Source organism: Lithobates pipiens, unplaced genomic scaffold (assembly GCF_037356315.1).
Source record: "Lithobates pipiens isolate NorthernLeopardFrog02 unplaced genomic scaffold, aLitPip1_a1.2 Scaffold_1, whole genome shotgun sequence".
NCBI lineage: Eukaryota > Metazoa > Chordata > Amphibia > Anura > Ranidae > Lithobates > Lithobates pipiens.
The window spans coordinates 23,357,090-23,382,384 of NW_027507685.1; the positions used below are offsets into that span (position 1 = coordinate 23,357,090).

Consider the following 25,295-nt stretch of genomic DNA (forward strand, 5'->3'; position numbering starts at 1 on the left):
GCGACAGCTTCCCAGCACGAGGCATTACACTGTTGACTTTTATTCAATTGGGCTGGCTTCTGACACAGTCCCCGCACATAGCCACACTCCTCTGTAGCATGTCCTTCCATTTACGCTAATTTTCAGTGGCGCACCTAGAGCATTGTTAGGCCAGATGTTTATACACAGACCTTGTAGCAGCACTGTTTTCTTTTGAACCACAGCAGCGTCCATGCACAGACATGCAACACTAAGAACTTGCATGCCAGCTCAGAGGTCGTCTTAACCACTGCCAGTTTTTTCATCTGTAAACTGGTTTTAACTCTTTATAAATCTGTCATGCCATAACAATAGGTTCTTTAAAGTGAACGTAAACCCACCTGTCGTTTTCAGCCAAGAAAGCTGCCATCTTGGCCTCTGTTTAATCTACAACTGCCATGATGCAGCACACGTGATCAGTTTAGACACCAACCATTGGAGGGTTTTACAGTTTGTTGAGAGCACAACCAATGGAAGTGTCACATTTCTGGCATGTGGGTTTACTTCCGCTTTAACTGGTGGTAGTTTCAACTACTAATTTGCCAAAAGTTTTGGTAATGTTAACAAAACTAGTGCAAATGCTGGCCTGAATTAGGCACAGGTAGTTCTAAAGAGACATACCATCAGAAAAGTTTTGCTATTTTGCTAGAATTTAATTCCCCAGCTGGTGCCGTAGCTGATCACATGGTGCAGCATCCTGGCAACTGCAGACCTAAGTAAAGGCTAAGATGGCATTGCCTTCATCTGGTTATAGATAGATCGAAATTTGGCTGGTTCAGCAGGTACTGGCCAAATCTCACTCCATCTATGGCTGTTCTCACTCAAGAGAAGTCAATCTTATGACTGACTTCTCTTGATGGGAATGCTGGAAAATTTTAATTTGATCAGTGCCTGCAGACAATCAACTGCATTGCTGATCAGTGTATTCTGACAGTGGAGGAGTCCCCGCTGTCAGAATAAAACAGCTCAGCGGAGAGGATTCTTCCATCCACCTCACATGATCCAAAAAAAATAAAAATAAATCACAGATCACTGGCTGCTCAAAAAAATGCATGTTTGGTCAGCCTTTGGCCCCTTTCACACATGCGGACCATTCGTTTCATCAGTTCAATCACTTTTTTTTCAAAGAAAAAAGTATGAAGTTTACATCAGTTAGTCATCAGTTTTTACATCAATTTTTACATCAGTTTGTCATCAGTTTTTACATCAGCCAGTTAGAGTCCTTAACCCCTTGAGTCCCAGAGCCATTCTTTCATGTAAAAATGGATGGTTTGTCTATTTACATGTATTTTTCATCCGTTTTGTCTGATCCATTTTTTTAATGAAAGAAAAATAGGGCTGATCCATTCCAAAAAAACAGATGTTGATGGAAGTGGATTATCATCCATTTACATCTGTTTTCCATTGAAATGCATTGATGTCCGTTTTTCATCCGTCAGTGGATGGATGAAAAACAGACAAAACGGTCCGCATGTGTGAAAGAGGCCTTAGGCTGTAAAGAATATGAGGGTTTCGTTTCATTTTAAACTTTTATATCTATACCCTATCATTTTGAGTATATTTTTTCATTCTCACTGGATTGAAAATGCAAATGGTTATTTTACTGTGCAAAGTCCTATTGAAGGGTTCTGCAGACAACCACAGTAAAAAAAAAATCAAAAAAAGAAAAATATGGGCTGCCATTGCTATCCTTCTGAAAATTCTAGCTTACTGGCTGCTATGGTGACATGCTGGATTAATGTTTTAAAGGATAATTTCACCTTTTGGAAGAATAATTTCATTTTACACATGTATTCAGAGAAGAAAACATAACACGTTCCAGCTCCTGCTTCCTCAACCCCTCTCCCTGTGACAGCAGGCAGGAGATCTTATCCACCCACATGGCTGCATCATTCATTTACACAGTTCTGTACCATCGTCCTCTGCGGCCAATGGCTTATAATCCTCAATGAACTGCAAGGGCACTGGTTAGCGCTCTTGCTGCCCATTGGTTCTTCCTGCCATTTAGTACCTGTCTGCCCATATCAGAGTTAAGGACAGCATTGCACCCACAATCTGCCAATCATGAGTGCAATGCCTTACAGGCCACAGAGTAAAAAAGTACCAGGGGTGGACTGACAACTCATGGGGCCACCGGGCAATAGGAGATTATGGGGCCCCTGGGCAATAGGAGAAGATTATGGGGCCCCTGGGCAATAGGAGATTATGGGGCTCCCAGGCAATAAGATTATGGGGTCACACAGTATACACACAGACACACAATATGCACACACAGTATACACACACATAATACACATACACACACTGAAAAGGTACTAGAGAGGCAGGGCAGCTCTAATCTTGGGATTTAAAAAAAAACAAAAAAAATAACACACATTTTTACATACTGTCCCTGATTTTATTGAGGCTGGCAACCCTAATGGGGCCCCTTAGTGGCATGGGGCCCTCGGGCAGTGCCAGAGTGGTCAGTCCGCCCCTACAAAAAGATGTTCATTTATTTTTTTTTGTAAAAGTTGAACTTAGACTTTAAAGTAGAACTATAGGCAAAACTTTTTTTTCTCATTTTGGATAGAGCAAAGGAGGGTTATAATCCCTGTCAGTTTTTTTTTTTTCTCCATCTGTGTGCCATTGTGGAGAGTTCCCTTCACTTCCTGGGACATAGCCATACAAGAAGTGAGAGAAAATCCCTGAAAATTTAGGCAATGCCTTGGAGACCCTCAGGTCACCCGAACTAGTTTCCCCATTGGAAGATTTCTGTGCTATTACCTTTCTGGGGACAACCCATATTTTGGGTATTTTTGTTTACTTTCACTTCCAATGATGATGGTAAACAGGACAAATTTATCTCCTTACCGGGAGCACAGACAGCAATAAAAACCTTACAGGTGCTCTAATCCCTCTCCACTCTATCCAAAACTGAAAAAAGCTTTGCCTTTAGATACACTTTAAGTTAATGATCCACAATAAGCTTATTGTATAAATCCTGGAAGTCAGAAGTCCTCATCTGTGTACTTATTTCAGGCCAGTGACTTAAAGTTTTGATGGTAAAGGGTGGTTCCTTAAAAAATATTTTTTTCACAGTTTTAATAGAGAAGGGAAGGTTTTTTTGCCATCTCTGGCACACTGCGATGTTTTATTTCCTGTAAATACCAAGACATGAGAGGAAATGCCCTATTGCATAGTTGCCATTGGAGCAAGTATCTGCATTGAAGGAAGAAAAATGGCTTTAGATGCACTTTTTCACTCTAGTGCTTTATGGAAGCTGCTTGACAAATGCTACGATCCCCAAAAGTGAGAGTAATTATATTTCATATCTAATACTTATCATAAATGATGCAAATAATGTCTGGTAGCATTAAATCAATAATTTATTTCACACACTAAACCAGATCAAGGGTTTATGTAAAGGGTCTCCAATACAAAGCACAATGGGATCAAGTGTCTTCACATTGTGTCAAGCACAGACATTTTCTGAAAGATGCTTTGGGGGAAAAAAAAGAAAAAGAAAAAGCTACTTCTCCAGGTATATGTGTTGTATGAATCTAATATACTTCAGTGTCCATTACATCATAAAGATGTAAACATGCCTTAGCCCCCATTCACCTTGGAGTTATTTGTCATGCGATTTGACAGGTCAAATCTCATGACAAGTCGCACCCTTTTGCCGGCAATCATACTGTTCAAATTAGTGCAATGCCGTCTTTGCAATGCTGCATCGATTGCACAGATGTCTTTCAGGTCACACACAAAGTTGAACTGATATTCAGCGTTGAAAACATGCAATTTTAGATGAATTTGCACGATTTCAAGGGCGTAGTTAATGTGAACGAGGCCTTAAAGGTATAACTAAAAGCAAACTTTTTTTGTAAGTTTTGGGCATAGCGGAGACAGATTTGAATATCTGTCAGGTTTTTTTGCAGTCTGCGCCCCCCGTTAATCCTGTTATCACCAAGAGTAAAAGTGAATCTCAAGTTTTGGGTCGTCTTCAAAACAGGAATAGAGGTGAAATCCTCCAATGGGGTCGCTAGTTCTGATGAGCTTAGTGATAAACAAGGTTTCCTCACTTTGAAGGAATTTCCCCTCTCTTCCTGTTTTGTCTATGGGACAGGAAGTGAAGGTAAATCTTCTTAATGGGGACATAGATGGCAAACAAACTGGCAGGTAGGGATGAGCTCAGGCGTGTTCGCATGCTCCAGGTGCAGAGCCCGCCAGGAAGTCGGCACAGCGCTTCACTGTGCTAATCACAGGCAGTGAGACATTGCCCGATCTCTGCAGCGGCGCATCAGGGCAATGTCTCACTGCCTGTGATTAGCGCAGCGTAGTACCGACTTCCTGGCGGGTTCTGCACATGAAGCATGCGAATGCCTGAGCTCATCCTTACTGGCAGGGGTTATAACCTTTCCTTACTCTACACAATATGCGGAAAAAAAAATGCCTTTTAGTTCTAGATCAAACAATGTTAAAAATACTCTCCAAATGGCCCTAGACACCGAAGCATACCAGATACTCTTAATAAAACATTTTTCATTATAGCATAGTATTTCCACAATACAATGCCTGAAATCAGTACAAGTTACATACATAGAAATCTAGCCTAGAACCACCAGTATATTTTCCTCCAGCTATTGCATACTATCTCCATTGGCCTTGCTGCTGGAATGTATCTCAGTGAATACTATTAGTAGAAAGACCTGTCTGCTACGTCCTAACTGATACGCTGACCATACATTCCTCTGTGAGACATAGGGTAATATATTAATTATAAAGCCAGCTTTGATTAGCAAAACTGTACATATCTGACTAATCACTAACCTTATGTGTTTTTCCACTAGTGGCTTCCTGCAACAATCCAAAGACCAGTCTGAAAGCTCAAGAATTGGCAATGAAACTGGAAATGCCAGCCAGAGCAGCAGATTGAAACCAGGTGATTGCTTCATCTGTACACAGATGCATTCATTAAAGGAGTATTATAGTCAGGGAAAAATCACTAGTATATCTCCTTAAGGGAATTTGCCAGATTTATCCAAGGTGCGGAATTATGACTAATCTGGGATTTTGTACCTTTTTATGACCTAGTGATTTGTCTGCATGAACATGCTTCTAATTTAATGGGCCTATTATGCATGGATGATGGGATTGATTTGTGATTGTAAAAACTGGACAGGATGAATAAGCACAGAAATGGTTATGTAAAATGAGATGCATTTCTGCAAGTGTATATCCTTGTCTGAATGACAGCTCCATTTATTTGTCTGGTGGTATAGTCGTCTAGTATAGTGGTATCTTGCAGCACTGGCTGCTAGGGATGAACTCAGGTGTGTTCACATGGAACACGTGCAGAGCCCGCCAGGAAGTCGGCGCAGTGCTAGGGTTGCCACCTGTCCAGGATTCACCCGGACAGTTCGGGTTTGCAATCATGAGTCCGGGTTTCAGACCACCTGAAACCCGGACACATTATTTAGACTGGACTATGGCTTTCCAGCAGAGTTGCTGGCTGCAGTTGTCTAAGCTGAGAGTGTCTATTACACTCTCTTTCACACTGCCCAAAGCCAACACTAACAACCCCCCCCAAACACACACACAGACAGGAGACAAGAGAGGGCTCGTTCTGCTCCTCTTCCCACCCACCTCTACCCCTCTATGTCTGCCCACACTCCAATCGCCAGGGATGTGCCTTAGAATAGGAAAGTAAGTTGGGGCCGGAAATCTGAAATCCAGCAGTCTCAGCTACATCTGGATGAGAGGTGCTGACTGCCAAGGGGTGAGTGAGCTCACCATCCATCCCTGTCTGTGACTGAACTCTCCCCCTTCTCTCTCCTGCCTCTGAGTGAGTACACTAAGGTAAATCAGGGTTATCAGAGCACCCCTTACATCAGAGTTCCCCTTTACACTAGAGGCCACAGTGTTTCCCCTTACATCAGAGTCCTCTCTGTACATCAGAGTACTCAGTATCCCCCTAAAATATGGGTTCCAAGAGCATCCCTTAGGTCAGAGTCCCCAGAGTTCTCCCTTACATCAGAGTCTGCAGAGTCCCCCCTTACAGTGAAAGGGAACTCTGCAAGTTCAGATGTAAAGGGGGACTCTTGTTCTTAACTTCATATGATTAAAAATGTTATTTAATAGCAAAATATATGTATAGTTTATACTATTAAAAAAAAAAGCAGCTAAAGTGTTCGGGTTTGACTTGAAGAAAAGTTGGCAACCCTACGCAGCGCTGCGCTAATCACAGGCAGTAAGACATTGCCCCGATGCGTGGCTGCAGAGATCAGGCAATGTCTTACTGCCTGTGATTAGCGCAGCGCTGACTTCCTGGTGGGCTCCACACGTGTTCCATGCGAACACGCCTGAGCTGGGTGGAGTGTCAGACAGACACGCCTTGTTCAGCAGGGGATCTGTAAGCAGATGTTCTGCCGAACTGGAGCAGATTGGAACATCTGTCAGTTTTGTGACATTTATGCCCATTCAGTTTTTGTTCCCATTTTAAAGGGGGGGTCTGCCCACCCCACAAAAAATTGAAAGTCAGCAGTTACAAATGCTGCAGCTGCTGACTAGGGATGAGCTCCAGCGTGTTTGCACAACCCACATGCAGAGCCCGCCAGGAAGTTGGCACTGCGCTGCTTACAGGCAGTGAGACATTGTCCTGATGCGCGGCTGCAGAGATCGGGAAATGTCTCACTGCCTGTGATTAGCGCTGCGCCGACTTCCTGGTGGGCTCTACACGTGGGCTGTGCGAACACGCCGGAGCTCATCCCTACTGCTGACTTTAATATATGGACACTTACCTTTCCAGGGTGCCCGCAATGTCCGTACCTCAGCCGAACCTCAGATCGGTTATCTGGTGCAGCTGCCGTCATTGCCGCTAAGGGAACCCAGCAGTGCAGCCTTTTGGCTTCACCCCCGCTTCCCTACTGCACATGCGTGAAGTGCGCTGCACATTCCAATTAGTCTGGCGGCAGAGAAAGGAGGACTAGACTTCTGACGTACCTCGCTGTGGCAAGATCCAAAAAAACACGGGTCGGAGGAGACAAATAAGCAGAAGTTCCACTTTTGGGTGGAACACTGCTTTAACAGTGGGCTGTGGTTGACCTATCGTTTCTCAATGGCAGCAGGAAGTGTTTGTATACGTACATCAGGTTACCTTTGATCCCTCACATTTAGGTCAAGAACAGGGGCGCTCAACCTGTTGCCCTCAACCTCAAACTGATTGTAGGAGTTTTGGTGCTCTCACTGACTGTGCACCATACCTGCAGGTGGGCTGCCACCTCATCCCTTTAGGCTGGGTTCACACTATTAGCAATTCTTTCTTTGTATCCAATTCGCATGTTCGCTATTATTTCTTTGTATCCAATTCGCATGTCAGGAGCCTGATCTCAATGGAGCCAGTTTACACAGCCTGAGATGGCTGCAGAGAATTGCACAGGAGTCCTGTGCATCTTCTGGTCTGTTTCAGATCCAAATTCAGACAAAAATTCAGACCTAAATCGGACCAGAAATAATGAACGGGGATGCATCGGACCCCTGCTGTGAGCTGCTCTACAGCAGTGTGAACCCAGCCCTAAACCAAAACACATAAATTACACAGGTTCCGAGGCTAATCTAATGCAGATCAGGCACCAAGTGAGTTTAATTACCAGCTTAATCAGCCACAGAACCTGTGTAATATGTGTTGAGTTTTAAAGAGATGAGGTGGCAATCCTACCTGCAGAATATAATAGAAGTCTATGGCAAAGCACAGTTAACCTGGCAGGAAAAACACAAGTGCACTGCGCTGCACCAGCGGTGTAAGTAAACCGCAGTGGAATTAGTATGAAAGCAGCCTTATAGAGGGCTTGGGACATTAAGAACTAATTTTGCAGTTTGGGGGGTAGTAAAACCCCATAGTTGAGACATGTTTTGACAACACACCCAACCACTGATGTAGCGCCAGGGGTCAAAATGGCGACCCCAACCCATGCTTCAGGGGGCACGTGCAGCCTCCCTGTCACATTCTGTTTTGCACATGGACAGGAGAGATGGCATATACAAGAACCAATCCTCTTCATTTTCTCCTGCAACGGCAAGAGGAAAATGTTCATTATGCTATTCAAAATAAAAAATTCTAAATTCTAAACCATTTAATTTCATTGTGGCCCGCAAACGGTTACCAAACCAAAGTGGCCCTCACTCTTCAAAAGGTTGAGCAACCCTGGTCTAGAACAATGGAGAAGGACCTTTTCCTTTTTTTATTGTCTGGACCTGGAGGGATTTGGAGATTGGCAAATGTAAACGGATACAAGTTCATATACATCCACCTCCCCATAGACCTGCACTGAACCTCCGATCAGGTATGCCTGAAAAACTGACAGGCGGAACTGATCAAAAAGCCCATGCAAAAGGTGCCTTTAGCAGTCTTAGGCTAAGTTTACATTTGGGGTTGGGGGCAGGGGTTGGGGGTTTACATTTGGGGTTGGGGGTAAAAAGAGGTGGGTGAGATACATTTTTTTAACATCTTCTAATTGCTCCTTCCCCCTTAAGCTGCAAAGACAGCTGGACAGAGTTGTGTGTTGGCCGCAGCTCTTTGTTTGGCAGCCAGCAAAAAATGATACCTCCCTGTCACATTCGGCTGTCATTACTACCCAGGTGGTGAGGAAGGTGACCCAGCACCTCGCAGCTGTATGCCAAATGCCACACTTTACAGGGCAATGTAAATATAAACTAGTCTGTATGGAAGTACAAGGTGATGAACTGCTTCCATAAGATGAAACTCATCAGCCATCTAACTATGCTCCTAAAGGCTGGGTTCACACTGGTATGACACAACAGTCGTACGACTGTGGATCCGACTTTGCCCTGCGACTTGAAGTCTGACATCTGTCCGAATTCGCTGAAAGTGGATCCGACTTTGATTCTGACATTGCCAAGCACTTTGTGTCTGGTATGAATCTTTAGGAGAAATTCCATGTCAAATTTAACAAATAAAACGGCATGGAATCACCCCCCAAAATCCATGCCAGACCCTTATCCAAGCACGTAGCCCAGCAGGTCAGAAAAAGGGAGGGGACAGGCGAGTGCCCCCCCCCTTCCTGGGCCATACTGGGCAACATGCCTTCAACATGGGGGGTGGGTGCTTTGCACCCCCAAAGCACCTTGTCCCCATGTTGATGGGGACAAGGGCCTCTTCCCGACAACCCTGGCAGTTGGTTGTTAGGGTCTGCAGGCAGGGGGCTTATCGGAATCTGGAAGCCCAGATCCTGGCCCCCACCCTATTTGAATAGGTATGGGGTACATCGTACCCCTACCTACTCACCACAAAAAAAGTGTCAAAAATAAACAGCAGTACACAGGTTTTTAAAGTAATTTATGAATTTATGAATTTACTCCAAAGACAATGTACAGGGATAGGGACAATTGTAGACACTCACTCAGGTTGAACTGGATGGACTGGTGTCTTTATTCAACCTAACTAACTATGAAACTATGAAACTATGAAGGCAGCGTCTTCTCCCCTTGCTCTTCTGCCTCCTCCGCTGATGTCTTCTGCATCTGCCAGTTCTTCTCCCCTCTCTGGTTCTTCTCCACTCTCCACTGATGTCTTCTAGCCCTCTTTGGTTCTTCTACCTCTGTCTGCTGTCTTCTGCCTCTGCCGGGCCTCTTCTCTGTCTTCTCTCTGTTCTTCCTCCGATATTGACTCAACGCTCTCTCACGCTCTAACGCTAGGTGTGTGGTGTGCCACTACTTATATCGGCATGGGGCAAGACCATCCAGTGATGTCACATGGAGGCCCTGCCCCTCCCCACATCACCAACTGGGGCATGGAAGGGTAGTGACATCACAAGGGGTGGGGCCTCCATGTGACATTACCGGATAGCCCCGCCCCATGCCAATGTAAGTAGTGGCACACCACGCACCTAGCATTAGAGCACTAGATGGCATTGACTATCATAGTTCGGCTCCATCTAGTAGCCATAATGCATTATTTTCCCTATTCACACAGTCCGTGAATATAGCCTAAGAATGTTCAGTTTTGCTCCATTAACGCAAAACAAATGTACATGCAAATTCAAAGGAGGAACAATTTATCTTTTATACATTCATTCTTAACATTCCCCACTATAAGTGCAGTTGGTGTGCTAACATCTTATCAGGGACATTTGTCACATACAGTACATGGTTAGATGCCAAAGTGATAAGAGGGCTTCCATTGCAGCTCTGGGCCGAACATCCCTGGAGGTGGTAACAGGGAGTGCACAGCACAGAGCATCACGGATACCAAAAGTCCAGTTAGCTTGTGGCTGCTTCTGGAGGTGGTTAGAAGATTAGAGTATCTGTGGGATCATGGGAAAACACTGTAGAGAAACAAATCAGGCCCAGCAAGGGGCAGGATGCTGACATATAGGATAGAACCAGCAAGAAAGAACTGGAGGGTAGTGGTGTCGAGGACAAGCTGAGGTCATGCATGTGTGATCAGTAGAATGTAAGTGAGAAATGTGAGGTCCGGAGCCAATCCAAGGTCATACATGGGTGATCAGTAGGATTGGAGATAATGGAGTGATCAGGAGTCAAATCCAAGGCCATACAAAGTTTATCAGTAAGAATAAAGTCTTTAAACGAGCTGGGGTAACAACCAGGAATCAGAGGTAATTCCAAGGCAGGCCAAGTCGGTAACAGGAAATCGGGACAAGCACAAGATCAGGATCCACAAACACAGGGTCTGCAGACAAGCTGTAGATTACCTAGCAACCATCTGTCACTACTTCTTTCTTTAAATAGGATGTTTGGTGTCAGTTCTGGAATAAGATGCATGCACAGACATTTGTGCAACACACCTCCATGCATTTTCATGCAAACAGGAGTGTCAACATGGGATACTGACATAAGTTCCTAGGCTGTGTTGGTGCTGTGTTTTTATAACAATGAGTGTGTTTTTCCCGGTCGTTTTTTGGGGGATTTAGGGTAGAGAAGGTTTGATCTGCATTGCTTCCTGTGTCAAACATATGTTAAATTGCCATTTTGCATAATTTTGAGTATGTTTATTAATCTCTATGGAAGATGGGCTTTGGAAGTTACTGGTCGTGGGACTAAGTTTAACTTGCTGATAGTGGTTTTGCACATATTGCTCAGTTTCTAAAGATATACATTTCTTCATTTTCAGTTTGAATTTCCCAGGTCTTTGACAAATTTTCTTTAATCAAGAATTCATCAGTATCAAGCTTTAAAACGCTTACTTCGGAAACGAAGTGCAGTGAATCGGAGACGATCCTCTTAATGCGGAAGGAGTAGAAAGGAGTATCGGGGGATGTCGGGGCTGATGCCGACACTAGACCCTGCACTAGACCCTGCATTAGACCCTGCCTCTAATTTAGGCATAGACCCTGCATTTTTCCGGCAGCATAAGCTTGCTGGAAAATTAGGACAAACGGCGCATGCACGGTTGACATCATTAGATTTATATTATAACCTGCAATTGTCCATGTGCAGAAAACTACTCAGAATGGGGATAGAACCGCTTTAAGAACTAGTTCACTTTATTTAGCTGAGGTTAAGCATGTTATGCATACCGCCCAACTTTTTGAGATGGGAATGAGGGACACCTAGCAGGAAAAGTATGCAGGCATAGGACAAACCCCTTGCCACGCCCCCCTTAAAGATGAATTGTACAAAAAAACAAGATTGGTTAAACCCACAAGTGCTAATTTTGCCAATACTATTCCTTTATATTGGCTTTTGGAATTTACAAATGCAGCAATTTAGAAATCAGATGAAAGGTTTAGTGCTGGAAAACACTTTTTCATAGATAGAATATGCATTTTATATACATCTATATAGATCTGACCAAAATGAGGGACAAATGAGGAGGAATGAGGGACAGTCCCTCGAAATCAGGGACAGATAAGAGCTATGATGTTATGTGTGTCGGGACACTAAGGTGTAATTTATTTTGAATAGTACCCCAGGGCACTTCAGCAATAAAACTGTACGGCCATACATTGCATTTCCAGAAAAGAGCTTTGCTTTTGATGTTATGCATTGACAGCCCACTCAAAATAAATGGGACTGCCCTAATGCAGTGCATGTTAACATGCATGCATTACTGCAATAGAACAGATTAAATCTGACCGAAGACCTCCATGGATGGTGCTGACCTCTGGGTTTTTAATTGATTTACTTTCGAAGCTCATTTTGAATAGGATGCCAAATGCACACAAACAGGCCAAAAAAGGGACCTGTGGTGCACTGCCATAGAAAAAAATGGTACAATGCATGGTAGTGCATCAGAGCTGCATTACTTTAGTGTATTGGGGTCCCATTCAAAATAAATAGCACAACAACTTGCTATTGAACGTAATGCCTACACTACTGCAATACACTGCATCTCAATAGTGTGTTTGGCCCTCGGTATTCTGAACATTGATTTTGATTGCTTTTGCAGATTTTGGTAATATTTTTGGCAGGTTGTAAGAAAAATGTAATCTACAGGATTTATATTGTTGGCTGTATAAATAGTCAGTAACAACAAATTTTTATTTTAGTTACTTTGTCTCCTTTTTTTGTGTGTATTAGAGTTACTTGACTGGACACTGAGGCTGGATGACAGATTAGACATCAAAGTTTACCCTGAGTGATTTCATTAAAAAGTGACAATACATTTAAATCACAAGTCTTATATTGCAATTAAAAGTGACATTGCTTCAGTGGCTGCCATTCAAATAGAGTGACGCATGACAGATGCAGTAATGATCTAATGCAGTTGGCTACCACTGCCCCCTAAAGCAGTCAGGGTGTCATATACCTTGAAATCCAAAGTGCTTAAATTAGGAATAATGTACTAGAGTGAAATAAATGTAGTAAGCAGATATTCTGACTAATGTGAATAATGTGCCGCTATATTTAAAGAGCAGCTCCAGGCAACTAGCAAAACCATTCAAAGAACTGGTAATGCATTCCACTAAACTATAATGTCCTTAAAGGGTAACTAAATTTTCATTAAAAAAAAAAATATATAAGTTAATGTTATGAAAAATGATCTTTCCTTTTTAATCTGCAGCTTCTGTAAATTTCAGTGCTATATAGTAACTTAGAGGCCTTCTGGAAAACAAAGCTTCCCCAGAAATGTAATTTCCTGCTTGTATGATTAGCTCACTGATTTTCCCAGAAGTCTGCATCAAGGTACAAGCCAAATTTTAGATATCCTCTGCATTAGGAATTATATTTTTGGTGAGATGCTCACTTACAGTTAATTGCCTCTAAAGGGATACAGACACTGCAACTTTCTTCATTAGAACTGTCAGTGCATCAGCTGATTATATTGGACACAGACACACCCATTCAGAAATCAGTATTTCAAGGATGTTAGTGAAACATACAGCTTTTTCTTAGGAACAGAAACGGGTAGGACTCTGCAACAGAATTTGTTTAAGTTCTTGCAATGTACATAGATCACACGGAGGTGATTGTTTTTTTTTTTTTTCTCAACAAAAGTGGAGTTACTCTTTAAGGTATAAGGCGCTCTCTATGTGCATAAAATTTAAAATAAAACTATATTTAATAGTGGAAGTGGAGAGATGTCTATTGGTGGAGGGATCTTTGCTTTGGGAGGGAGGTCATTTTTTATTTTGCTTTACTGACCTGTGTGTTACTGAATGAACTCAGTGTGTTACAGACCCTGTTAGAATCTTGCTTGTGGAACAGTAATTAAAGAATATCTTTAGGTATAAGAACAGTGCCATATGTCACTATGTATGTACAAGGGGCAGCACAGTGGTGTAGTGGTTAGCACTCTCACCTAGCAGCAATAGGGTTGCTGGTTCAAATCCCGACCATGACACTATCTGCCTGGAGTTTGCATGTTCTCCCTGTGCCTGCGTGGGTTTCCTCCGGGTACTCCGGTTTCCTCCCACACTCCAAAGACATGCTGGTAGGTTAATTAGACCTTGTCCAAAAATAAATAAATTGGCCATAATATGTGTATGTGTATGTCAATGTTGTAAGTGTATCTGGACCCTACAGGTTAAAGGGCCGTGTAAAAGCTGCAGATGGACACCAGTGGCAAGAAAGCGCCCTGAGGCGATTCAGTTCATATAGGTAGCGCTATACAAGTCATTCAGTCAGTCATTCAGTCAATGAGTAGTTTTTTTTTTTTCTTTTATCAGATAAAATGTATTAAATGTTACCATACCATAGTATAAAATAATGCATTCTGCAGAGGAATTGCCCACACGGTCGTGAACATATAGGAGGGTGAGAACCAAGCCTCTCTAGCAGAATCTGAAGGGTAAGATGTATCTTCCCACTCAAGGTTTTGTATCAGATGGGCCAACGGAGACTCCTGTCCCCAGTTGCATTTTTGACAGCAGTGCTGTTGGAAATAAACAACCCATTAAAAAACCCTTTAAGGCTGCCCAGCATAGCAAGGGGTCTTGTTATTGTGCGTGCATTACAAAGTATTCTGTAATATGTTTCTTAATCAAATCATGTGAAGGAAATAAGTTTAGTTTCTATGAGACTCCTGGTAAAGTAGTTTGGACCTTAGTAATTATCCACACCACCAGAGGGGAGTGATCTGAAAATCTGAAAGGTGTATGAAATAATTTCTATATTATGGGGGCACAAGCATAGATTAATTCTAACTAGGGACATAAAGGACCTAGAGAACAAGGAAAACTGACACATATGGATATCTATTTCTCCAAAAATGATTCCATCCAACCTCCCTGAGATAGCTGAATATGGTAGTTCCATTATACTGGAAAGCTGTAGAAGCAGGAAGATGTTTATCAGTTGAGGACACAAATACCCATTAAAGTCACCCATTAACAATACCTGTATGTCAGGTTTATCATACAAACAGAAAATAACTTGTTGTAGCATAGTGGCAACAAAGGGTGGGGGGATATATACCATAGCCAGTATACAAGTTAGCATGTGTATTCAACAGTGAAGGAAAACATATCTGCCTTCCGTAACTATACCAGATGTGAATTCTTGGAAGTCTAAAGACCTGTGTATCAAAATGCTCACGCCTCATAAAAACAAGGAATGATAAGCTTGGGTCAACCAGGAATATCTCATAAAACTCAGTTTCCTTCTTGAGGTGTTTCCTGAAGTCCACATATAAGTCATTGGTATTTGCCTAAGGCGCAATAATCGTAGTTCTCTCAAAAGGGCTATGTAATTATAAGGTATTACTCCACAGGGCAAAGGTGGTGGAATATGCCAAAAATTGTGAAAACGCAAGCAATTCCCATTCATTCAGAATACCTCCACTTCAGGTGGTGAGATGAAGACAAAATCTAAAGGACTCACACACAGAAGACCAGGCAGAGGTACACCACAAGGGAGTCCTGTAGCTAAGGATATTTTGAATCCACTTCACTTAAACAATAGTAAAGTTAGAAACAAAGACACAACGGTGCAACGGTACTTGGATCCCAACTAGGGAAACAGCTAACATGGCTTGGTACGCTCCAGTATGCCAACCCAAAGAAAGGTAGCACAGGGAATCCCAGAAGCACCAACAGTGCATATAGCATACTAAGCATGTTGCTGGGAGTAGTGTAACACATTAAGTGCATCAGGAAGCACAAATTGAACACAGAAATAAAGCAAGTACTTTACCAAAACAGAATAGGTATGGTTCTCATCTAAAGAAGATACACAGCATGGCAGTATACAGGAACAGTTTAGAGTGTGGGGACAGGAGAGAATAAACATCAATCCTGTGCCACTCTAGGTTGTTGCTCACATACTGTATAGCTGCTTCATTGTCTTCTAGCCAGGTGGAGGCATCCAAAGTATCAATGAACAGGGGTTGGCACCTGCTGTAATCCACAACTGAGCAGGATAAAGCATTGTATATTGCAGGTGGAGATTTCACACCATTAAATTGAATATTAGGCTATTCTCTGGCCAGACATAGGACAATTTATTTGTATCTTTAGTTCAGGAGACGTGTTAACATGGGAAAAGAGTCTAGAGGGGTCGAGGAGGGTTACCATGTGGCAGCGGCGAGTTGGTGTTCTCCAACACTCATTTCTTCACAAAATCAGTGGGATCTCTTTGGAGAACTTTGGAGCGCTGTGGGATGCCCACAACCTGGACATTGTTACAATGTAGCCTGTTCTCATTCCTTTTACTGATGGCTTTAGCTGACTGTAGTGGAATGAGTCTCGCTAATTAGAGGTCTGTCTTCCAGATCACTAATGTGACTCTCATTGCTGTAGTTCATTTCTGAATTTTTTGCAAATCTTAATAGGGACACTTCCTCCATCAGCCCTCCCAACTGATCTCTAGCCATATGAACAGATGCAATACATTTATGAAACCCCTGGAGACTTTCACCTAGTGTGGGTTGTGCAGTAGAGTATGTCAGCCTCATCACCCTGCATACAATCTTCCAATGCTGCTATGTTATCTGACTTTGACAAGGAACATGATGCTAATGGCACCTCTTGCAATATTTCCTGAAATGTCTTATAGTCCTCAAAGAATTACTTTCCCTATGAGTTTAGATGCTCTTGGGCATCAAACAGCATATCCTGTGATGCCTCCTTCTCACCAGGATGGGATGTCTTACCCAATTTACTAACAGGATCCTTGGGCTTCTCTGTGCTACATGGTGTGCACAGGGGAGAGCATGCTGGGCGCCCTTTTGGGCCTCCAGGGCAGCAGCTTCCTCCTTGTTTTCGCATGTTATCATGGAGGCACTCCAGGAGACTCCGGAAAGCACTTGAAGGCTGTGTGCATGTATATCATTGCTGATGGAAGGATCAGTACAAGGATCAGTAGCAGGAGCTCCATGAGACACATCTGCTCACATGCTGTGGTTGCCACTCTCAGCTAAAATTGTAGGCCCCATCTATTGTTTTGCACACCCACACTTTTCCATGTCATGCCCAACCAAATTGTTTTCCTCTGGGTACCCAAGGCTGACCCCCCCTAGTAAAAATAATCTATGACTCTGTTTCAGAATGTACTTGAAATAACAGTAATAATCATTTGAAATAACAGTAATAATAATGCAATAAAATATAGAATACACCTGTTTTAAAGACTGAAAATAAAGGACACCCGTGTATGCATATCGTTTTTTTTTTTTTTATTATTACATAAGAACAGGAGTATGAGTTTATGATAAATATGATAAAAAGTATCTTGGGATAAGTAGAGCTTCCTAGAAGTAGACAACGTATTCAAGTGTAGAATGTTGCTTGGGCACCTCCAAGCTTATGTTTCTTTAGATAAAAGATCTAAGAAGCAGATTATTGCTCTTTTAAGCATGAGCCACAATTGCATTAATTTTAACTTTGTTTCAGTTCTTTAGAATACTTTAAAGATGCAATTTAGCACAAAGTAATGTACTGTACATTGCTAGCAAATGGAGAAGGTTTAAAAATAATTGATGCTTGCAAATCGATAGAACTTGCTCCATACCATTGCTGCCTTCGCAAGGAGATAAACAGATTTACAGTGGAAAAAGTGCTGAATTGGAGAGGCTTCCAGGGGATTTCTGCTAAGTCCCACAACTCGTACATTTTAACTTGCTCATTGTCTTTATATAAACATAATTCTTTCTTATTATTAAAGTTACATTGCTAGCATTTCAGTAAAGTGCTCTCCAACTCACACTTGTCCCACTGGCATGTACTGCTGGAAATTATTTATCCACTGGGATTTCTGCTCTTAAGCCTACTACTTACATCAACGATATTACAGTACAGATGCAGGAAGCTTTAACTCTATGTTGTACTTGCATACAGTATACTAAAAAAATGTAGTGATATATGGGATCATTTAGCTTGCTGCCGTATATTGCAAATAAGCAATGTTAAGCAACTGTGCAGTCTTTGTTTTGGCAGATTACTGTTTCCTTATGATTTATCCATGTTTAGGTACCTGTTTATAATGAATTAATAGGTTCCTGATCTTTTAAACAGTGTGTAATTTCAAGTCAAGCCCATTTTCTTGTTTAAATGTATGTAAAGCCCCAATTGTGAAATGTCGTTTGTATGAATGATTACTGTAACCTTTCAAGAAAATTCTCTAGCTTTAAAGAGTTCTGGGATGCCAGCAAAAAACAAGTATACCAACCTATATAAAGCAATAAACGGTTAGGTTTATAACTATATATTACTCACAGGTTAAGAGGAAAATTATGATACAATATTCATGACGTCATTGCTGTAATTAAAAAAAAATGCCAGTTTCTGCTGGCTCTAGGAGGAGGTGGAAATGCAGGGATCACATTGGATCTTGCCCTGGTATGTTACAGTGTTTAGAAACTACAGTTCCTATCATGCCAAGGGAAACTGTAGTGAATGTGGGTGGGTACAATGAAAGCATGTGACTGTGGGGAGGGGCACACTTAAACTGAGCCTAGTGCTCATTCACATAGCCTGCGTATCACAGGTGGAGCTGAGAGAGAGCGGAGGAGACTACTAGTCTGTCCCACCTCCAATGACTTCATAGGGGATTGGACAGACCAGGAGTCCCTGGGCTGTCAGTCTAATGATGTTGCATCAATAGGTGTTTCAGATCGGGAATCTGGTGCCTGGGTCTACCCACTGGAGAGAGTGGGGATTAAATTGTGTCACTGCTCACTGTAAAGAACTACAGCAGGACAGGGACAAGACCGGTGGCGGGGGAATACATGGCATAGTGGCCACCCGTCTTGCAAAACAGATATCACAGACAAGGAAGCCTATTATTTAAATAATGCACATCCATTGTCTCCAAATGGACAACATGCTAGCTAAAGGTATGGAACCACAAGCAATTACACAGAAAAAAGTTTTTGGCTGGAGTTTTGCTTTAAAAATATTTCTAGTCAAGGCCTCTTTAGTGATCATAACTGTACATGTAAGAGGAATTGTAACACATTGACAAACCAATTGAAAGGAGTAGGAGTTGGTGGAGTAAAGATTCAAGTTAGAAGAAATAGTCAGTGGTTTGGATTTAAAACGGGGTTCATGTGTGTTGCACCAACACTTTAGTTCAGCATTATTAACATTTATAATAGGAAAAAATGATGTTCTAGATAGGGGGTAAACCATTTACACAACCATTTCAATTAAAAAATTTGGATACTTGGCCCTGGACTTGTTCTAACACCACACAGGTTGACGTTAGGATGGTAGGACCAATCAATGTGTCATAGACTGGCCTGCTGACAGATTTTCTGAAAATTAGAACACAGCAATACTGTGTGCTTTTATACCAGTCAGCAATCTCACTTCTACAGCCGAAATCCAAAAACTTCATCCTAGAAGCTGGAAAACTGTTTTCTTGTTTTGGCAACTATTCCTGGGCATCCACATAACATTCTGTCTCAGTTTACCAAAGGGCATTTTGTTTAGGTAGGTATCATCAGAATTTATGGCTAAATTACATCCCTGTAGATTGTAGTGTGTTGGCTTGAACTATGAAATGCACCTGAAAGCCGGAAAAATATAGCCATCCAATTGTCCTTGTAGTTCCACAGTTCTTTATAAATATGTTTGTAAGCAGAAGAAATTCATGTGTATTCTATGTTGTTGTAGGGTCGCCGAGAGATAACTATGCTGTACAGAATTATCCCCAGCAGTTGGCAAGAGCTGAAAATGAAGTGCATCGGGACTCCCGTAAGATTTCGGTAGGCTTTATGAAAAATGCTTGTGATATTCTGGTTTGTATTTTAATTTATTAAAATGTCTATCTTTTTAAAAGGATATTTTTTTTTAAAAATGGCGTGCCAGTCCAAGAAATTTTGTAAGTTTGGTCACCTGCCACATTCTTTTATAGTTTGGGGATTTCAGCAGATCCTGCTATACTTTAGAATACTATGCACATTCCTATGCTTTGCACTGTCTCAGCACCCAGTTCTGCTACTTAGCAAAAGGATCCTAATATATGATGAACAAGTATCTGCTGCAAACCTCTCATAGGTCCAAAGACATTACAAAAAGAAAAAGTTAATTTTATTTGTGGGTATGACAGGGCTAGGCCCTGCCACTGAGAAAATTACTGTAAAAAGGACACCAGGTTTGCATGTATGCAAAGTGCAGGATTGTGAATTATAGATTATGACCAGAGAAAACTGTTTGTACAGCTGTCTCCAGATTTTTGAATTCCCGGTTTGGGCTCTGCTGTTTAAAGATTTCAAGGTGCTTTGTGAGGGAGAAGGTCTCTAACTCTGTGTCTAGATCTTGTTGAAGACCAGCTTTGGCATAGCTCAGGGCTCCAGCCAGGGGGGAGGTGTGCTCCCGTTTGAGGACAGGTATGCGATCCTGTCTGGAGGCAAATGTGCTCTACTAAAAAGACAGTACTTCGTGTTGGGGAGATTGGACTAAGCGAGTAAGGACAGCTTAGAGAGTCTGGGAGACTGAGAGAGTTGAGGCAACCAGGAGAGAGTCTAGGGGACTGGAGGAATCTGTAAGTCTCAGAAATGTAAGAGAGCCCAGGATGTCAGGAGAACGCCTATCTAGAGAGCAAGCAGTGGGCCTGTACAGCAAAATACTGTAAACAAGACCGAGTGAATCAAGAGCTGAGCAGTGAGCAATAAAGTCAGAAGGACTGGTAAGAAGAGAAGCGGTGCTGCTAAACCATAGCCAGGTGGCTTAGCACTTCTTCCTCTTTTGCAGATAAGGTTTTGTGAAGCTGCGTGGGAGAAATTCTAACATGGAAGACTTTGTTTTCTTTAAGTTTGTTTAATAAAAGTAGGCTGCTATCTCCTTGAACTATAGTTTGCACTGACATGACTTGCTAAAAAAACACATCTACCACAGGTGCTTAATAGCCCTATATCATAGTAGGGTTTTGAATAAGATCTTTCCAGGAGGATGGCTGCAAACCTCTCATAGGTCCTTGCACAACATGACAAAGCAAAAAAGCTAAATTGCTGAGTAATGGAGATTGTGGCGTTTGTGATGGGAACTTTTCAAGGGGAGATGTTACCAAGAGTCCCTGAATGTGTAAGAATATAGTGAGTGGTTGAGTGGTGAGCTTACTAGTGGTTTTGCTGAAAATTTGGTTGAATGCAATGTGCCCATAAGTTGTTTAATAGCTGCCCAGTGCAAGATCAACAAGCTGGTTATCTTATATTGGACTCTCCACAGTAGTTATGGCCACTTTGTTATAATTCCAGCAGAATATAGTAGTCAGTCCCCCATATCCTTTTTACTTCCTTTTACTTTAATAAGTATGTTGAAGAAAAAAAGACTACTGTGGACAAAATGATAAGACTTACATCCCTCAGATCTTGGCATTGGCAGAGCAACCACTGTAACGACCAAGGATATTGTTCAATACACTGACAGCGAATCTTTATTATTAATTGGAATTTTGTTTAAAAAGAAGCCTTCAATGATTTTCTACATGTGCTTTTTTCTTTCTACTATAGAGCCCCAACCTTGTAGGAAAAGGAAAAGACAATAGCAGATCTTACTTGAAAGCATCATATTATTCTTCATCAAGTGATGAGGTTGCCAGCAGCGATGATGACATGCAGAAAAAAAGGTTAGCCTTTCATTAAAAGCAAATGTATAGCTTTTAGGAATATCTAATTACTTTGGAATAAATATATTTCTCACCTGGCCACTATGCTTTAGAAGACAAATAAAGCATGTTCTTGCTTTGAAGTGAACAAACATTCTCATGTATAAGTGAACATGTGAGCAATCAGACAGTGTTGGGGACTGTTTTAACATCTTTATCCCAACAATTTGGCAAATCTCACCCCCATTCACATAACTTGAAGAATTATCACATGTACCAGACTTCATGGTCCTTTAGTAGTAGAATTAAGAAAAAAGAACAAGGTGTGTTTACAAACTTTAAGCCCTTGTACACGCGGTCGGATATTCCGATGGAAAATGTCCGATCGGACCGTGTTGTCGGATAATCCGACAGTGTAGGGGCTCCATCGGACTGTTTCCGTCGGAATATCCGACGGACCAAGTTTTAGAGCTTGGCTATAAAACTTTCCGACAACATTACTTTGTTCGATCGTTTGTAGAGAATTCCAATCGGACAAAGTGCCACGCATGCTCAGATCAAATTCCTAGACCAAAGCTATTGGCTACTAGCCTGAACGTAGTCCCGTCGTAACGAAATAACGGCATCACGTTCTGAACGATCGGATTTTCCGACAAATTTGTCTGACCGTGTGTATGCAACACAAGTTTCGGACAAAATCCATCGGACAAAATCAGATAGATTTTGTTGTCGGAATGTCTGACCGTGTGTACAAGGGCTAAAAGCTTCAATCTTGTTCTTGGACAATCAACATCTGCAATATTTTAATTTTGTCAACATCTTGGTTCTGCACATCAAATCTTTCAGGTTTTGTTTACCTTAACATATATGTTTATATATATATATATATATATATATATATATATATATATATATATATATATATATATATATATAGTAATTGTTTTTTTTGTTTTTTTGCTACAAAACTTTTCCTGCAAAACATGCGAGGGATGGGGATGGTTTGCGCGAATTATTAGTGTAACATTAGGATAAGATCAAGTCGTGTTGACAAGGGCACAAATTAGCACAACATTAGCTGCTGGACTTAGCACTTGACCCCAGCTATTTTGATGCCAGCAGTCCAGCATGGGTCCTGCAGGTGTCACTGATACCGGCCACCGTACCGGCTTACTGTAACACGGTTTTAACAAACACCCTGCAAGCATCTGCAAGTGGACATTAGACAGATTCCCACAATAGCTTCTTGTTAGCATTGTTTTCTATACAATATAAAAATGTGCCTCGCTTGCTCAAAGGGATATTCGTGGAATAATCTGTGACAACTCCCACTTATGTTTTACAATTAACTTTGGTACTCAGTAATACCTTAAAAGTTATTAAATCTTACTCTGTCAGAAACCATGAACCAGACCGAGACAGAAGTACAATTAAATCACACTTGTTTATTAATTAAAAATAAAAAGTTAAATAGAAAAAGCATAGTCAAAGCATAGCCAGAGCCCAGTAATCGGATCGAGTAGTCAGCCAGGCCAGAGTTCAATAACCAGATCGGGTAATCCGCCAGGCCAGAAGTCAGGGATCCAAATGGAGGAACAGCAAGCATGATAAGGAGCCAGAAGGGATGTCAGCAAGCCAGTCTTTAAACAGGAACGCAGGAGATTTCTTGCGATGTGACCAAGGCGAAGGCAGAGATGAAGTGAGCTGGACAGCTTTAAGTAGGCAGGTCAGATGAGCAGGATCAGGAACAGCTGGGTAACTGTGGAGAGAGATGAAAGCTGGCAATTAGCCGACAGCTGAGCAGCCAGCCCAGAGAAGGAAGGGCTAAGCCAGCCCTAACATACTCTTAACAAACCTAAGTCATCTGTAAGACTAAAATTGTTTTAAACCCAAAAGCAAACATTTATTATATTGAAGCTTACCAAGTCTTAGATGTGATGGCTGCATTGGGCTTCTTTTTGTTGGCTTTATTTCTTTCATTTTCATTTGGTGATCCAGCCAGTAGGTCAGTTGTTTTTCAACAGAACAAACTCTGCTGCAAATATATCAATTAAAAGTATTGAGACAAACCATTTACCGACAGGGGTGCTTACAATGACCAGCTTTTATTTATTAATGAAAAACCTTTATCCCAAAAGGGAAAAAATGATGCTGTAACTGCAGTGTGAGCTGGGGTTCAACTTCAATTTGTTAGTGTATATAAAACTGCTAGTAAATCTAACACTCCCCTAACTCCCAGACTAACAATGCAGCTGTGCGAAGGTGCCACTGTGCTCCCTCATCTAGTGTAGGGGGGACACTAAGGCAGGCCATAGATTATGCATTTTTCCTTTTTTTAAATCCAGCAGGCTGAACTAAACAGAAAAAAAGTTTTGATTCCACCATCAACACACTGGGCATTGATGGGGGAATCCCTCCCACAAAGCTATTTTATTCTGATGGTGGAGAGAGTTCCCTGCCCTCAAAATAAAATGACCGGTGTTGCTGCCTATAGCTGACAGGCTGGTTGAATAGAAGTTGATTGAGAGATTGGCTTCTGAACAACCAGCCTGCCTATAGATGGATTTAAATCCAGCTGGTTCCTGTTGAATTATGGCCGGCCTAATACAGGAGGTGTGTTACTGGCTGGATCACCAGGTGAAAACAGAGAGGAAAAGCCAAAAAAACTGATGCAGCCACCACATCTAATTGGTAAGCTGCAATATATTACATCTCTGGTTTTGGGTTTACCACTTTTAATTAAAGGGGTTGGTTGTAAAGGCAAAAAATTCTATGCATTAAGATAAAAAGCATTCTGTGTGCAGAAGCCCTCTTAATACTTAACTGAGGTCCCTCTCTGTCCAGCGATGTCCACGAGTGTCTCAGCCATCCGAGACTCTCCCTCTTGATTGGCTTAGACACAGCAGCTGTGCCATTGGCTGCCTTTGCTGTCAATCAAAGTCAGCTAGCCAATCAGGGGAGAGAGGTGGGTGGGGCTGGGTTGGGGTTTCATGTCTGAATGAACACAGGGAGCTGTGATTCGGCTCCGGTGCCCCCATAGCAAGCTGCTTGCTGTGAGGGGCACTCAACAGGAGGGAGGGGCCAGGATCACAGATGAGGGACCCAAGAAGAGGAGGATCTGGGCTGCTCTGTGCAAATCCACTGCAACAGGGCAGGTAAGTATAACATGTTTATTATTTTTTATAGGAAAAAAAAACAAGATTTTAAAATTACTTTAAATCCCTTTGCTCGTTATCACCGTATTTATCGGTGTATAACACGCACCTTTCCCCCTTAAAATCGGGGGAAAGTTGTGGGTGCGTGTTATACGCCGATCCCCACTGTCTGTGAGCTGAAAATACAGAGCGCCGCCGAAAAATACAGAGCCCCGACGAAAAATACAGAGCGCCGCCGAAAAAGGCCGAGCCGACTGCTCGGCATCGCTCGCAGTCCCGCCTCTCTGCTGTTTCTGGAACGAACTCTGCCGAAAAAGGCTCGTCTTTTTTGGGCAGCGCTCGGTATTTTTCGGCGGTGCTCGCTCGGTCTATCTCAGCAGAGGGAAATTTAAACGTGGGCAAGGCTGCAAATGGCGCTGTGCAAGCTGCAAATGGCGCTGTGCAAGCTGAAAATGACACTGGCAAGCTGAAAATGACACTGCCAAGCTGCAAATGACACTGGGCAAGGCTGCAAACCGCGCTGGGCAAGCTGCAAATGACACTGGGCAAGGCTGCAAACCGCGCTGGGCAAGCTGCAAATGAGACTGATCATTCTGCAATGATGGACAAGGCTGCAGATGCACACTGATAAGGCTGCATTGATGGGCATTTAAATGTAAGTTTTTTTTTTCCCTT

The 25,295-nt window shown here is 42.2% G+C and overlaps 1 protein-coding gene and 1 long non-coding RNA gene across 3 annotated transcripts in view; one reads left to right on the top strand and one right to left on the bottom strand.

Moving 5' to 3' along the window:
- Positions 1 to 4,919, bottom strand: part of LOC143986179 (uncharacterized) — a 457,706-nt gene extending 452,787 nt beyond the window's left edge. The window contains exon 1 of the long non-coding RNA XR_013276444.1: positions 4,831 to 4,919. This is a non-coding gene — a long non-coding RNA (uncharacterized LOC143986179). The remainder of the gene's footprint in view (positions 1 to 4,830) is intronic.
- The window catches only part of NRK (Nik related kinase), a 406,388-nt gene that overhangs the window by 270,845 nt on the left and 110,248 nt on the right, over positions 1 to 25,295 (top strand). For both annotated transcript variants that reach the window (XM_077484749.1, XM_077484758.1), the window contains 3 exons: positions 4,851 to 4,942; positions 19,533 to 19,624; positions 21,371 to 21,486. In XM_077484749.1, the coding sequence (XP_077340875.1) occupies positions 4,851 to 4,942; positions 19,533 to 19,624; positions 21,371 to 21,486 (300 nt within the window). The remainder of the gene's footprint in view (positions 1 to 4,850; positions 4,943 to 19,532; positions 19,625 to 21,370; positions 21,487 to 25,295) is intronic.